The 14,150-nt window shown below is 38.9% G+C and overlaps 1 protein-coding gene across 1 annotated transcript in view; it reads right to left on the bottom strand.

Moving 5' to 3' along the window:
• The window catches only part of ERICH3 (glutamate rich 3), a 103,253-nt gene that overhangs the window by 36,820 nt on the left and 52,283 nt on the right, over positions 1-14,150 (bottom strand). Inside the window, exons 8-9 of the mRNA XM_047085212.1 lie at positions 9,089-9,269; positions 1,252-1,438 (exon numbers count right to left, since the gene is read on the bottom strand). Of these exons, the coding sequence (XP_046941168.1) occupies positions 1,252-1,438; positions 9,089-9,269 (368 nt within the window). The remainder of the gene's footprint in view (positions 1-1,251; positions 1,439-9,088; positions 9,270-14,150) is intronic.

Genomic DNA, 14,150 nt, shown 5'->3' with positions numbered 1-14,150 from the left:
TTCTAACTCTACCATTCTCTCTCCTCTGGATTAAATTAGTTTCCACTCTTCCCTTGCCCCCACCCCCTTGTTTATTTTTCCCATAGGAGCTACAGTCAAATCAAGACAGGTCATTGCTCAAAACCTACCTTAGAAGCTTTGCATCTCGCTTAGAAAAAGTCAAAATCCTTGCAATCACTTTAGGATGTTCCATGTCTTGGCCCTACTGTCCCTCTAATCTCGCCTTCTATTATTGTCCTATCCCTTACTTTTGCTCTGGCTACGCTAGCTTAAGCACACCAAGCATGCTCCTGTCTCATGCTCTTTGTATATTCTTTTCTTCTACTTCAAAAACTTTTTAGAGGGAATATTTAGGGAAAAACTATTTAGAAAACTATTTTTTTCTGATTTCTGCTCAAAAGACATCAAAGAGGCCTTTCCTGATCATCCTAGATAAAATAGTACCACCTTCTGCCCCTTGTTCCCCTTAACTCCACGTATCTCACTTCCCTGCTTTGTGTTCATCACTCTTAATGCCATCTGGCACCTATTAATTGGTTTACTTGCTATTTGCTTTCCCCCATTAGAATGGGCTCTATGAGAGCAGGAACTTTGGTTGGTTCACTCCTATTTTCTAGCTTGGCATACATTAATTCTCCATGAGTACATTCAGAAAAAAATTAAAGAAAGCCCACACGTAAGTGTCCTAATTTCAAACAGAATGTCCAATATGAAAGCTGGTAAACAACAGTCAAAATTGACCTTTTATCATGCCTGAAATAAAAACCAGGCATTTCATTATGTCTGAGATTAAAACCAGGGGCATGAGAATGATAACTGGGCCATACCATAACGAAGCACACCTCTGGTATGACCTGTAATACCCAACCATACAAGACACATGCAGGACACATGCTCGGGAATTCCCCAAACCAGTTCCTAAGAAGACTGAGAATAAAACACCCTTTCTCCTTCACTTCAGAAACAGAATTTAAAGCAGTATGAGAAGGGGAGAGACAGACAGACAGACAGACTTTGAAACACCACCAGCTTTTACCCCCATTATATAATGCATCTGGAAATCTAATTCTTATTTTATAATTTCAAGTACAACACACCCGGTTATAGTAAGCAACCTTTAACTTAGACATTTTAGGCTCGTCTACACTGATATCTTTGTTAACAGACTGTGCTGAGAAATGCATCAGTAGAAGCATGAAAAGAAAAATGTAGCAAGACTTGCCCTCTACCAGAGGACATTTGTTTCCATACTTGTAGCAAGGAGATGATCTCTCCACGCACACAAACCCAAAGTAGCCTCGTTTGCCTCCAAGTCTGGAACCTTTCCGATGCTTATATTCACAGCAGGAGCTCAACCTGTTCACTTGCATCCCATTCAGGAAAAAGGTGAGACTGAAGGGGAAACCATGGTGCCTTTTGGAAATAAACTGAAAGGTCTCTGGAATTAAAAAAGTAAATACATCAGTGAAAGCAACCGACTTTGGACTAATATGTTCAAAATCACAGTTTTCTATTAGATAAGTACAATAGTACGCTCTAGATCACCTTTTTAACTTGAGGACAATTTTTAATCATAAGAACACCTTCTATTACTTGTATTTACAATAAATACTCCAAGGCATTATAAAAGTCTGATTTGTAATAAAATAATAACATTATATGAGCTCTTACTATGGCCGGGCATTCTGCCTGATGATCTTAGGTGTGTTATTTCTCAACAACCACATGAAATGAGAATGTTATTATCACTAGTTATATGCAGAAATTAAAGTTTAGGAGGACTCAGTAATTTATCCAAGATCATACAGTAAGTAGGACAGTTAGTATTTGAGTCCAAATATCTCTCTTGAGTCCATCTTGCTATGTTAGCTACTGTTAAAGTATATGACAAAAGGTTACTGTGAGCTCAGTAATGCTTTTAAATAAATTTGTATTTTTAGCTGTGACTTGAAACAGCCTAATACGTATGGAGGAGGGGGAGTTATTCCATCTCTAATTCATTCTCGATTCTGCCTGGATTGGTTTCCCCCACTTGCTCCCCCACCCACCCAAAAGTCCCACCAATAAATTAAGAACCACTGCTCGTAATTAGTAATTTTTAATCATTCCAAGTCTTTATAATGCTCTTTGAAAAGGTTTCACCTTAGAGAGCCCAAATTCTAGGTCTAAGAAAACCCTATTCTACAGAATGACTCAGAAACCTTCTTCTCATGACACTTCTAATGTTACTTCCTACAAAAGAAGGCTCCCTGGACTCTTCCACTTGCACTAATAATGGGGTTGATCATTTAATCTCTCTGCATGTACACCTTTCTTGTTATTGCAGTATTTCAATGTATAGTAAAAATTTGGCTGTACCGCTGCTTCTCAAACTAGTGTGCATCAGAATACCCTGAAAGGCTTATTATAACGCAGATTGCTGGGCTTCCTGCCAGCGTTTCTGATTCAGTAGGGCCCAAGAATTTGCATTTCTATCAGGTTGCCAGGTGATGCTTGCGATTCTGGTCCAAGGACCATACCTTGAGAGCCCTGAAGTGGATGTCTGTGACCTGCATGCTTGTAAAATCCATGAGAGCTGGAACTCATCTTCCTCACCTTTGTTTCCCCAGATCCCAGGACAATGGCATAGGAGGCCCCCGATAAATAATTAATTCATTATTACTTTAACCTGTTTCTTTCACTGTCATCTAGAAATACTATGTTTGGACCACGTTCTGCCCCTAAAAAAAAGTCTAAATCAGATGCAACTTGTATAAAGAACAGAATTATTGAAAAAGTAATTCCGTTATTTACACCTTAGTATTTGTGATGCAAAATTAAACACACTAGGGAGGAGAAAATTGAAAAGTTATTGTCTAGGGAAACTAAAATACAACAGATTTAAAAATCTACTTGTCTTTGGGTGCCTGAGTGGCTCAGTAGGTTAAGCATCTGACTTTTGAGTTTGGCTCAGGTCACGATCTCCTGGTTTCCTGGGCCTCAGCATTGGGCTCTGTGCTGACAGTGCAGAGCCTGCATGGGATTTGGGATCCTCTCTCCCTCTCTCTCTGCCCCTCCCCCGCTGCTCCTCTCTCTCTTTCTCTCTCTCGAAATAAATAAACCATTTTTTTAAAAAAGTTCATAAAAATCCACTCTTCTAAACGACATATGGGCTCCTACGTATTGACTAGAAAGCTAGTTTGGCTGCTTTCTTTACCGAAATTTGAATGGGACATTCATGTAACAATGATCTATTCTGCTGCAGCATCACACTCTGTAACTACCTAAGTTCCCAGCCTGGGAAGAGGGTATAGGCAATGAAATGCTGAGAACGGGCACAGGAGATGAACTGCTAGACATGACTGCCTTTCCATTTTGTACTCATTTGGCTAGACAGCACATCCACCTATTATTCCATTTCTTACATTTTTTTTTCCAAACTTGCTGAACAAGAATTGACACCATCTGCTTTTCTTTCCTTGTTATCTATTTTTTAATTTTATATTTTAGTTTTTTTAATGTTTATTTTTGAAAGAGAGAGAGAGAGAGAGACAGAATGCAAGTGGGGGAGGGGCAGAGAGAGGGAGACACAGAATCTGAAACAGGCTCCAGGCTCTGAGCTGTCAGCACAGAGTCCAATGTGGGGCTCGAACCCACGAACCGTGAGATCATGTCTTGAGCCAAAGTCGTACACTTAATTGACTAAGCCACCCAGGTGCCCCTAATTTTACATTTTAAAATTTATTGACGCTTGGCAACCCTGACTTAATGGTTTCTGTGTGAAATGATGAAATGAATATAAAACAGAAGTCAGAAGATTTGGGTCCATGTCCTAGTTCTTCCCTTACAAGTTGAGTGTCCATTGGTAAGTCATTTAATTTTGCTGCATTTCAGAATTCTTATCTATAAAATGAGGATGGACAGGGATGGGGGTGAAGGAGTGGGGTGGAGGGAGTGACCCAGTCTGCAGAGTAGTCTTAATTAAGGATTATATAATGTCTAATGTTAGAAGGCATTCCAGACTATTTGTAAAACGTGGTTATTCATTGTGGACTGGCAGTGGTTCACACTGTTTTAGGCACTAAAGAGAAACTAAAATACCAAAAAAATATCAAATATGGTCTCCTCCCTCAAGAAGTTATAATTTAGCAGGAGAGATGAAAATAATAGACCAGCTTTCTGGAGTGAGGTCACCAAATCCTCTCCCCTTAAAATTTTGTCTCTAAAAATGGGCCAAAGACTTAAAACAAACTGAGCAGCAGTTATTCATCAAAAATGACTGAATTTTATGTAAGAACAGAGGGAGTCTGAGGCATTCTTGCCTGGGGCTGCTCCCCCCCCCCCACCCCGCCACCATTTCATCGCCTCGTTCTAATATGGTAGGGCAGGCCAGAAATAACCAGCAGCTTCACTGTCAGTGGGGGCTGGCTTCATTGGGAGCAGAAAGCAAAAACTCCTTGGCCAGTAGCATTACCAGTAATAAGTAGCAATCTTGGAGGCAAGCTAACGTGGAAGGTCAGGGATTCTGCTAGCTGAGACTGTATTTTTAATTAGGGCAAGCAGCAGGCCAGTGGACTAGTCAGAAATTTAACAGGGAGATGCGGGCCATAAGGCAATTATAGACACATTCAATAAGCTCTCAACACATCCCCAGCTAACGGGAAGTGGCATGGATTGGAGTGGACCCAACCTATTCACACATCCCTGACCTGCTCAGAGCTTCCATCTGTGAACAAAGAAAACACAAGAAAGCCTGGTGGAAAATAAAAGTTAAAGCAGACTTGAAAACTGCCTGAACTTTGTACTCCTGAACCCGTTACAGCGGGTTGAATATTGCCCTCTAAAAATCCATGACTGGGGTGTGTGCAACTCAGTCGGTTGAACGTCCAACTCTTGGTTTCAGCTCAGGTCATGATCTCAGGATTCATAGGAATGAGCCCCATGTCATGGCTTGGGATTCTTTCTCCTTTCCCTCTGCCCCTCCCCTGCTCATGCTCTCTCTCTCTCTCTCTCTCTCTCTTTCTCTCAAAATAAATAAGTAAACATCTTTAAAAAATAAAAATAAAAATCCATGACCACCCAGAAACTCAGAATGTAACCTTATTTGGGTATGGTTTCTTATTTCTTTGGATAAGTAATGAAGGGTAAAGATGAAACTATGTTGGATTTGTTTTATCAAACAAATCCAATGACGGACGTCCTTAGAAGAAGAGGACCCAACACTGACAGAGACACAGAGAAGAATGACATGTGAGGACAGATACAGAAATGGAATTGCCAGGAGATGGAAGAGTCAAGGGAAGATTCTCCCCTAGAGCTGCTAGATGGAGTATGGCCCTGCTAATACCTGATTTTAGACTTCTGCCCTCCAGAACTGTGAGAGAGTTAAATTTCTGCTGTCTTAAGCCACTAGTTTTGAGGATTTGTTACATTAGCCCCAGGAAACTAATTCATCTACAAAGAGATCCACCAGCAGAAGTTGGAGGCTGTAGTGGTTCAAAGTGTTTGAACACAACTTCTGACAAATCACTAGATGATCAATACACTATGAAAACACAGGGATAACCCTAAGAGACCAGCTGAAAAATAAAAATAGATAAAAATCTGAGCAGAGACATCACACTGGCTGTCTACCAAGGAGAGGGGGCATGGATTTCACAGATTTGTTTCAGAGAAGTTACTAAAGAACAACAAAAACAGCAAGAACAATAACCTTCAAGTGGGAAAAGTCAGAATCTAGAATCCACAGCTGCTATATGATGAAAACTATTCTGTTTTCAACAACAACAACAAAAATCAAAGAACATGTATGTAAAAAACAGAAAAGTGTGACCCTTACTCAGGAAAAAAAAAAGCCATCAAATCCACCTCTAGGAATCTACTCAAGAGACATGACCAGATGTCTGCACAAAAACTTGTATTTGTAGGGGCACCTGGGCGGCTCAGTCGGTTAAGTGGCTGAAGGGCGTGAGTTTGTTTGGGATTCTCTCTCCGTCTCTCTCTCTGCCCCTCCCCTGCGTGCACGCTCTCTCTCTCAAAATAAATAAATAAACAAACATAAAATAAACTCAAACAAACAAAAACCGAATTAGAAATAGTATGAATGTCCATGTAGTGGAATACATTCAGTGGTACAAGAGAACAATTATTGATAAATGGTATGAATTAGACGACTCTCAGAAACATTATGCTAAGTGAAAAAGCAAGACACAAATACTGCCTATTGTGTGACTTCATTTATATGAAATGTTCAGAAAAGGCATATTCGTAGAGATGGGAAGCAGATCAGTGGCTGCCTGAGGCTGGCTACAAAGAGTGAGGATTCTTTGCCAATGGGCACAAAGGAACTTTCTGAAGTGATAGAGATATTCTGAAACTGGTTTGTGATCTTGGCTGCACGACCCTATAAAAATGTTTAAAACTCAATGAATTGTACACTCAATAGATGAATTTTATGGAATATAAGTTACACCTCAGTAAAAACTAAAAACTCAATATATATAACAAGTAAAAGAAAAATAAAAACACAGTTACTCTAAGTCACAGTGTAATGAAATGTTCGGTTTTCAGTGGAGACTAAGAGCCAGAGCCATGGAGGGAGGGATAAAACGGTAGAAGTCAGCTGAGAAAGCCTCACAGCCTCAATCTGATTCTTAAAAGATGGGTACGATTTGAATTTAAAATCCTATTTTGAATTTAAAATCCTTTGTCCTATTTCAGACAAAGGAAATAGCACCAGAAGAGACAAGCTAACAGCATGGGGGTGGGGACACGGCAGCGCCACCCGTTTGTGAGGGAGTAATGAGGAATGCACAAATCAGTACAGCAGGTTATGAAAATATGGGGAAATGGGGCAGAAAAGGAAGGGATTATAAGGGGCCCAGAAAAAAAAAAGTTATTTTGCTCTTTGATTCCACATGAACCCAGGAGGCCAAGGTTTTCCTTGTTTGAAAGGATGAACATGGTAAATAAAAATGCCTGTGAAGAACCAGACTCTTTACAAGCAGCAGAAAGAGTCCGTGACTTCATAGGTGTACCTAACAATCAATATGTGGCTTGATATCTAAACTCAAACTGTAAGACATCAATGAATTACTGTGGGAATAAAAGATGCACTTGCCACACTCCTAAATAATTAATTTTATTGTTATTTCTCATCCCAAAGCAAGACAAATTAACGAATGCCACATTTTTAATTAGTTTACTGCTCCAAGCAGAACGTTAAACGCCTTTTTTTTTTTTTAAACAGAACTCTTCTAAAAACCTATTCACATTTCACTGAATCATGCACAGCTTTGATTTGTAAAAACGGGCAGATTCTTTTCAGTCCAGCTAAATTGCTAAGATTGCTGAACCGCAAGTCAACTCTGAGCCAACCAACTTTTCAATTTTGAACAATTACTTTCCTGGCAATCAAAGGGCAAGCTGAGACAAAATTATTGTGTGGACAGGATTCAATTATTTAAGCTCCCATTCCATCCTATTATTCAAGTCCATCGAGTGACACAACAAAAGTCAGTCCCAGGATCGATATGTATGCAAAACAACACTTAGCCAAGTCACACTCTCCCTTACTGGTTTTGCACCGTTCCTACAGAGTATGTATCATCTCCCGGAGAAGCATTCAGCTCCCCGCTTCTTGTTTTTGTTTCATTTGTATGTACCATGTTTTCCAGTGGGCAGAAAGGCATGTAGGCATTGTCTGAAATAAAGCGTGATCCAAGACCCAGGAAAAGTTTCATTGCATTTGTTCCAATTGTAGACTATAGCTAATTTCAGCTGTTCTTCTAAATTAATAGTTGAAAGTCACACTTTCAAAAAATAAGTCTATCTATGCCACTATCATTAGGGGTTTCATGCCACTCATATTATGAAAACGTAGGAAACCCTTTGCACTGATCGCTAACTGAGCAAGGATCCTGCACCAATTCAGAGGCCCGGTATCTGCTCTTGACCATGCCCCAAACTGTACATGGGACCATACGAAGCCACTATATCTCTGGTCTCCTCATTTTCCTCACCTACAAAATGAAAGGAATGGACTTTCAAATGCTATGACAGAATGACAAAGTAAATTACATTTCAGCAAAGTAGAGAAAATGAGGAAAAATCATTTCCTAGAATATACTGAGGATTATTTTTTATAAGTTTTACAAATCTTTATAAAGTAAACGTTAAAACTAACATTCATGTGTTTACTCTTTTTTTTTTACATTGAAAAATTTTATATATGTAATCCTTAAATCTGTATAGTTTCTTTTTAAGTACCTGAAATTTTTAAAATTAATAGTCATTATTTTTGAGTGATGAGGGAAATCAGAAAAGCCAAAAGTAATAATTCCATGCTTGCCCCCAATTCCTAAGACTCCCTAAACCTATATCAAGATTGCCCAAGTGTAAATATTTCTTTCAGTTAGTAAAAATACAATAACTTTCTAAACAGAGTTTCTTAAGCAAGGAAATAACAAATATAATCCTATATTATATCCTTGTCCTTTTAACTGCTACTCCAAAGAACTAAATATTGATGAAAACCATTTCAGTACAATATGAGAAACCCTGTATTGGATGTAAAAATTATCTTATGGTAAGAAACATGGATTTATGATCAAATGAAAGCAGAAATGTACTAAAATCCATCTAGCCAAATTCTGCACCAAGTTATTTAGGTGTGATTCACCCTGAAGTTTATTGGATTTGTGATTTTATCTCAACATTTTTCTAAAGAACAAATTGCCAATCTGGTATTTTTCCCTTAGAATAATGTGTGATATAATTCATTATGGCAGGCCAAATAGTTAACTTGTAATTTGGGGGACAGTTTATTCGTGCAACATTTTAATGATCATATATCTCTATCCCAAAATTAATCTGTTAGTGGGTTAAATCACTCCAAATTCTTTCTTCCACAATCTTCAAGAGTAATTGCTGCTTCGGTTTCAATCACGGAGCAGTAAATCTAGATTTACTTTTAGGCAGCTGGTTTATAAGTCCCTGGATATGCATAATTTCATAGAGTGATTGAAGTCATTTTGATATTATATCAACGATAGCTTATCTATAGCATCAACCTCAAGCAACTTAAAAAAAAACCACATTTCATGTGTACCTTTTTCAAGTAGTTTGCCTTTGTAAACACAAAGGTTTTCCCCACCACAGTGTTGTTGATAAACTTTTATTTCATCCCGGAAGTCTGGGTGATCATGAGATAGGTGCACGTTTTTCCCCAAATAGATCATTGTAATAGCTGCATTACTATGCAGTGGTGTTCTGTGAACCTTTCTTGAATCCTAGAGTAAACAAAAGAAGGGGACTTATTAATTAATTACCTTCTAATCAGAGGGTAATTGTACTGTAATACAAGGAGTAGAGAAGGCTCGTTTTATGTACCTAGCAACAAAACCTTTATAAAATGTCAACCTTTGCAGTGCACAAAAAGTCAAGCCCATTACAAAACAAATCGCTCTAATAATTACATGCATTTTGGGTTTATATTTTTCATGTAAATGCCAGGGGTCTGGACAAAGTTTGTCACTTTTTATTTTAGTTGTGTATGTATTTTACATACAATGAAAATACCAGTGATGCCAAGATGAAACTGCTCTTGGTTCTTTTAGCTGATTCTTGAATCGAAATTCAAATCAAAATAATTAAATACCGGTGGCATAGTTTTGTTCTAACTTGAATTGATTTTGTGATTTAGCAACTGTCTTTGCAATTGAGTGCTTCATCTTTATACTTGAGCACTGACAATATATCCTTCCGTGATCTTCTATGTGAGAGGGGGCCGGCACACGTCCGATTTCTTCTACGGTTGCTCTGGGGATTAGAGACATGTGCTATATATATGCCTAGGACTCTCCAGTTTTACAGGAGACATTCAGTTCAATGAAAAACCAACATTATTAGTATTATTTTTTTTTAACTTTTTTTCAACGTTTATTTATTTTTGGGACAGAGAGAGACAGAGCATGAACGGGGGAGGGGCAGAGAGAGAGGGAGACACAGAATGGGAAACAGGCTCCAGGCTCTGAGCCATCAGCCCAGAGCCTGACGCGGGGCTCGAACTCACGGACCGTGAGATCGTGACCTGGCTGAAGTCGGACGCTTAACCGACTGCGCCACCCAGGCGCCCCTAGTATTATTTTTAATATCAAACAGTACACCTAATCAAAAAAGGCTGTTCTATGGTGTTCACAAATTTAGAACATAAACAATAAATTGATATGCCAGAGATGGAAAGAAATGTCCTTTTTCTTGCCTCCTAGTTTGTATTCGATTTTCACAATAATGAATGAGCAAAGAGTTTAATCTCTAAGAGGAATATGAGGAAAGAGAAGCAGAAAAAGGAAGAGGAGGAGACAGAGAAATAGTCATGTAAAAATACTGTCAGCTCAAGAATTATACAGAGGCCAGGCAATAATTTTAATCTACTTCACTTTTCTGAAAATCAATTTTCAGCTAAATGGAAAATGTGAAGAGACCAACTTTCACTGAACTCAAAGCAATTATTTAAGTTTGATTTCACTGAATTACGAATGCCTTGGAAACATGCATTTTTTTTTTAAATAACAAAGCTATAACAAAAATTTCTGAAGGAACTCCTAAAATATTTCCATCTCCAAATCCATCGTCTTCCACTTCAGAGGATTCTTTTTTCCTCATTTAATTCCATTTCTCTGAAGCAAAAACCAGAGGAAGTACATCTGATTAAATGAAATTCTGCAAATGACAGTCTAAAAGTATAAATGGGGAAGGAATCCCAAGATTTAAAATTTAAGGAAATGGTCTTGCCTATGGCAGACAGAGCTCCCAAATAGAGAGGTAATCACCAGAAATATTTCAGGAACATCAGTAGCCATGAAGGTAAATCAGCAACCTGGATAATTCTTTGCAGATTAGAAACATCTCTCTGAGTCACAGTGGAAAGCAAAGGGGTGATGGCAGGCCTGACTCCAAGTTGCAAAAGCATGCCACGTTTGCTCTGGCCCGGGTAGCTGTGGAGCTGTGACATGCACTTGTGCGGCCCAGTGCACAATCACCCGCCTACAGCAAATCCAGTTCCAAGCTCCCACTAGAACATTTAATGATATGACGATTAAATAAGAGCATCTCCTTTTTGTTAAGCAATACTTTCTAACGTGGCATAGATTCAGAAGTAGCCCTGTGAGCTTCTGGGAGATAAGCTCTATATAAATGCAAGGTAATAGTGAGATTATGGTGGAGGAAAGGCCTGCCTCATATGTACAAAATGAGAAAGTGGAAGTTGAAATGTTTAAAAATAAAATAAAGGAAATGACAGCTCTTCACCTTTTTCATTTATTCTTACTCATTTTTTTTTCCTGCCAAAATGTGTTCCTGATAACATCTCTTTTCTCCTGGGTCTAGTTACTTCATTCTTTTAAAAAATATTCCCCAATTATTGCCACCAAGTAACCTTTTTTGGATTTTAACAGGAGGCCCGAGTGACAGCTCGTGATTAAATACGTGCAGTAGGAAATGAATAATTGTTTCCTTCAGTTGACTCAATTGCCTCTATACTTACCATCTTCCAAGGTTATAAGGACCCAGGCTGATGAAACTTTAACAAGGTTTCACGGCCCTTTCTGCTGTCCTCAAGCAAGTATCAAAACCTTCCATGAACATTCAGTTCCATTTCAGGAACCAGAGCAGGGCCTCATGCCCTTGCACAACTAAGGGTTATCTTTCTTACTTCCTGTACCACTTGCTTATGACTTTCCTTCTCATTTATTTCCAGATATCTCAGGCAAGTATAATCTGAGCTGACAAATAAACAGCATGCTCGTTGAGTGGTTAACTAGTCAGCCATCACATATGTATAATATTTAGCATTCAATTAATATACTCAATTTTCAGGGGCACCTGGGTGGCTCAGTTGGTTAAGCGTCTGACTCTTGATTTCAGCTCAGGTCATGATCTCATGTTTCCGGACACACAGCCCCACATCGGGCTCTGTGCTGACAGTGTGGAGCCTGCTTGGGATTCTGTCCCCCTCTCTCTCTGCCCTTCCCTGTCCCTCTCTCTCTCAAAAATGAATAAATTTAGTATATATATATACTAAATGCTCACTGGGCCCTCTTTTATCTCTGCTCAGGCCTGAGTGAGAGGTGGACTTAAGAGACTCTAAGGGGATCAAAGGGCCTGTTCTTGCTGATAGCGTTGGGCAGTCACTCCTCTTCATCCACTTAGCCAAGCCCTGATGAACTCCAAGCACCATAGAGTCTTTCTCCAGGCCACTGGGATAAATCTGTAGTTAGTAGAGCGGCCACAGAATTTATCATCCAAACTGGGAGACACAGTGAAAGAGGTATTACTAATAATTATACTAGAAAAAAACAAACACAAATTTGAACTGTTCCAAGAAAACTGAGATGTTACTCTATTCACTGGTCTCCCTATTTCTAGCCTGATGTCTCTCAAAACCTCCTTCCTCTGTGGTATCACAGTGATCTATTGTCACTAAATAGATTACGTGATTCTTTTGCTTGAAGTCCTCCAAAGATTCTCAGTATCCATGGGATAAGGTCCAACATTTCTCAAATAACAAAAAAAATGTCTTATATTCTTAACTTCTACTATCTCTCAACTATTTGCAATTTCTTTTGATACCTTTAAAGGCCCAGCAGCTGCACTAATTGTAGTGGTCCGAACACTACCAAATGCTTTTAATCTCCAGACCTATATAAGTCTGTAAGTCACATGGCAGTGAAACCATTCCCCTGTATCCCTCTCACTGTCAGTAGATAAAGACAGTATCTTACTGATCTTTATGCCCCCAGCGTCTTGCCAGTGCTGACACCTAGCAAGGGCCTAATAAACATTGATCTGACTGGACACAGCCATGGAACAGTTAGGGATTCCACATTCTTTCCTTTGCTGAGACAAAAGCTACAGTGCCCGTACGATGACACTGCCCTAAGTCAGAAGCTTTCTGCATTTATAGGAACTCGATAGGTACCACATCATGAAAACGGATTCACAGGGGCCTGTTAGACAACACCTTTGGTAACTAAGCCGTGACAAAGATGGATTCAAAGCGTGGATAAGGAGTAGCAGGCAGTCCCCACGTTGACTCTGATTCAGGTCTTAGGGAGAGAAAATTCCCAAGTGAGCCAGAGTTAAGAGTGTGCCATTGTTCGATGTTCGTATCCTAAGGATTCAAGAAGCAGCTGGTTGTAAGGGAAACCTCTTCTCACAGTATTCATTTGGTTCCTCTCTTTCTCTTTCCTTTCATGCTGGTGTTTCCTTGTTCTCTCCTCCTCCCTCCTTTGCTTTCGTTATGCTTCCTCTTTTCCCTCTCCTCTTGCCCATTTTTCTTCCCACTATATCACATGTCTGGGGCTTATTCCTGACATGCCCCCCAATGTCTCAACCCTTCTGGAGGTATCAGAGCTCCAGATTTTGAGGAGGTGGGGTTGACACATGAACCTTCCCTTCCTCATCTCCTTCAACAGAACACATTCAGTAAGTCTGCTCAGAGGTAGAAAAGATCTGGCTGCGTTTTGCTTTTGGTGAGAAAGTCTGGAAAGCTTACAAGGTCTGCCAGTTGGACTGGCTTTTGCACCTTTTTAAAAGTCTTTTTTAGTAATGTAGTTACCAAACTGTGATGTTAATTTTAAGGGAAAACATTCTTTAAAGGAAAGTGCCTGAAATAAATCAAGCCTATGTGAAATATGTTGAATTATCCTATATTAAAATCATGCTGATGCTTTCCTTTTTCATTCTCAAATCTGAGTCCACTGGTGAGGAAAACCAAGAATAAAAAATACCAAGATAATATGTTGACTAGAATGGAAATTAAAAAAAAAAAAGTTTAAGTCAAACAAAGGAAATATGCAATCTCTCTCACAAAGCTAACATTTGTTAGACTTTATTTGTTGTTGAAGAAAAAGGATCTGTGTCTGAAAGGCATAATTTATTTCTATAATATTTCCATAAGCTAAATAGTACAATTCAGAGTTTAATTTTTTGTATGGATAATAAGGTAATACCTCTTTATGAACACAATACTAATAAACACTTGATTAAGTGTAAGTGAAATCAAATGCCTGCCCTCAACAAGCTTCATAATCTGGGAGTAGAAGTGACAATTAACAAAAGTACATGAATATTGATACTAAGCAGAATATATAAGGGACATAAGAAAGTAA

The sequence above is a fragment of the Lynx rufus genome, unplaced genomic scaffold (genome assembly GCF_022079265.1).
Source record: "Lynx rufus isolate CCGP_SWC_20201006 ecotype Redwood Valley unplaced genomic scaffold, mLynRuf1.p SCAF_2, whole genome shotgun sequence".
NCBI classification, from domain to species: Eukaryota; Metazoa; Chordata; class Mammalia; order Carnivora; family Felidae; genus Lynx; species Lynx rufus.
This window is presented reverse-complemented; position numbering and strand designations above follow the sequence as displayed.